At 46.8% G+C, this 1,293-nt stretch overlaps 1 protein-coding gene across 1 annotated transcript; it reads left to right on the top strand.

Moving 5' to 3' along the window:
- Window positions 1–68: 68 nt before the first annotated feature.
- LOC105825287 (protein deglycase DJ-1) lies at window positions 69–933 on the top strand. Its single transcript, XM_012663044.1, has one exon. The coding sequence runs from the start codon at window positions 144–146 to the stop codon at window positions 711–713; it is 570 nt and encodes a 189-aa protein (XP_012518498.1). The 5' UTR covers window positions 69–143; the 3' UTR covers window positions 714–933.
- Window positions 934–1,293: the final 360 nt, after the last annotated feature.

Below are 1,293 nucleotides of genomic sequence, written 5' to 3'. Positions count from 1 at the left end.
TAAAATTATTTTACTCTTAGAATTTAATAAAAACATATAATATGGTTAAAACTATGTGCCAGGCGCGGCTGAGGGGCCGGGCGGCATGCGTGCGTGGGAACGTGCGACCCCCTTCTGTGTGGGTCGGGAAATATAACATAAAAATGGCCTCCAAAAGAGCCCTGGTCATCCTGGCTAAAGGAGCAGAGGAAATGGAGACAGTGATCCCTGTAGATGTCATGAGACGAGCTGGGATTAAGGTCACCATTGCAGGTCTGGCTGGAAAAGACCCAGTACAGTGTAGCCGTGATGTTGTCATTTGTCCTGATGCCAGTCTTGAAGATGCGAAAAAACAGGGACCGTATGACGTGGTGGTCCTGCCAGGAGGGAATCTGGGTGCACAGAATTTATCTGAGTCTGCTGCTGTGAAAGAGATACTGAAGGAACAGGAAGAAAGGAAGGGGCTCATAGCCGCCATCTGCGCAGGTCCTACTGCTCTGTTGGCTCATGAAATAGGTTTTGGAAGTAAAGTTACAACACACCCACTTGCTAAAGACAAAATGATGAATGGAAGTCATTACAGCTACTCTGAGAGTCGCGTGGAAAAGGACGGCCTGATCCTCACGAGTCGCGGCCCCGGGACCAGCTTCGAGTTCGCGCTCACCATCGTGGAGGCCCTGAGTGGCAAGGAGATGGCAGATCAAGTGAAGGCTCCCCTTGTTCTTAAAGATTAGAGCAGAAAAAATTTGGCCCTCAGAGAGGTAGGCCATGTGTAGTCCATTCTCATTGTGTTCTCTAAAAAAATTGGTAGGTTAACGTGCCCGGCAGCTGCCCTCGGTGCTGCGTTTGTGGAGTACAGTCATGAAGTGACGGCTCCACCGAGATCTCTCAGCCCACAAGTTGTGTCTGTACATTTCTGAGCCTTGTTTGCACAATAAACGGAATTTAGCAAACCAAAAAAAAAAAAAAAAAAAAAAAACTATGTGCCAGGTAAGTAGTTTTTCTGAAGTATTAAGAGGATAGCTAATAATTGGCTGAGCTGGTAATCAAATACAGGTCTGGCTCAAAAGCCCACTCTCAGCTCACACGTGCGGTTTATACTTTCAAGGGCATCGAATATCAGCACCGCAGGGCTGCCGTGGGCTCCATGTTAATAAGGAGAAGCATTTAGGGTGAAAAAGAGAGGTTGGGGCTGGAATCCAGACAGTTTGAGTGCTAGGCTAGGGTATTGAAGGAATTGTGAATTCTAGCTAAGCAGTGACCTATCATCTTACTTATAGTAATTGTCTAAGTTTGTTGGTGGCAAGGGAATTT

This window comes from Propithecus coquereli, unplaced genomic scaffold (assembly GCF_000956105.1).
Source record: "Propithecus coquereli isolate 6110/MARCELLA unplaced genomic scaffold, Pcoq_1.0 Scaffold79, whole genome shotgun sequence".
Taxonomy (NCBI): Eukaryota; Metazoa; Chordata; class Mammalia; order Primates; family Indriidae; genus Propithecus; species Propithecus coquereli.
Note: the sequence above shows the minus strand (reverse complement) of the source record. Positions and strands in the feature narration are given on the sequence as shown.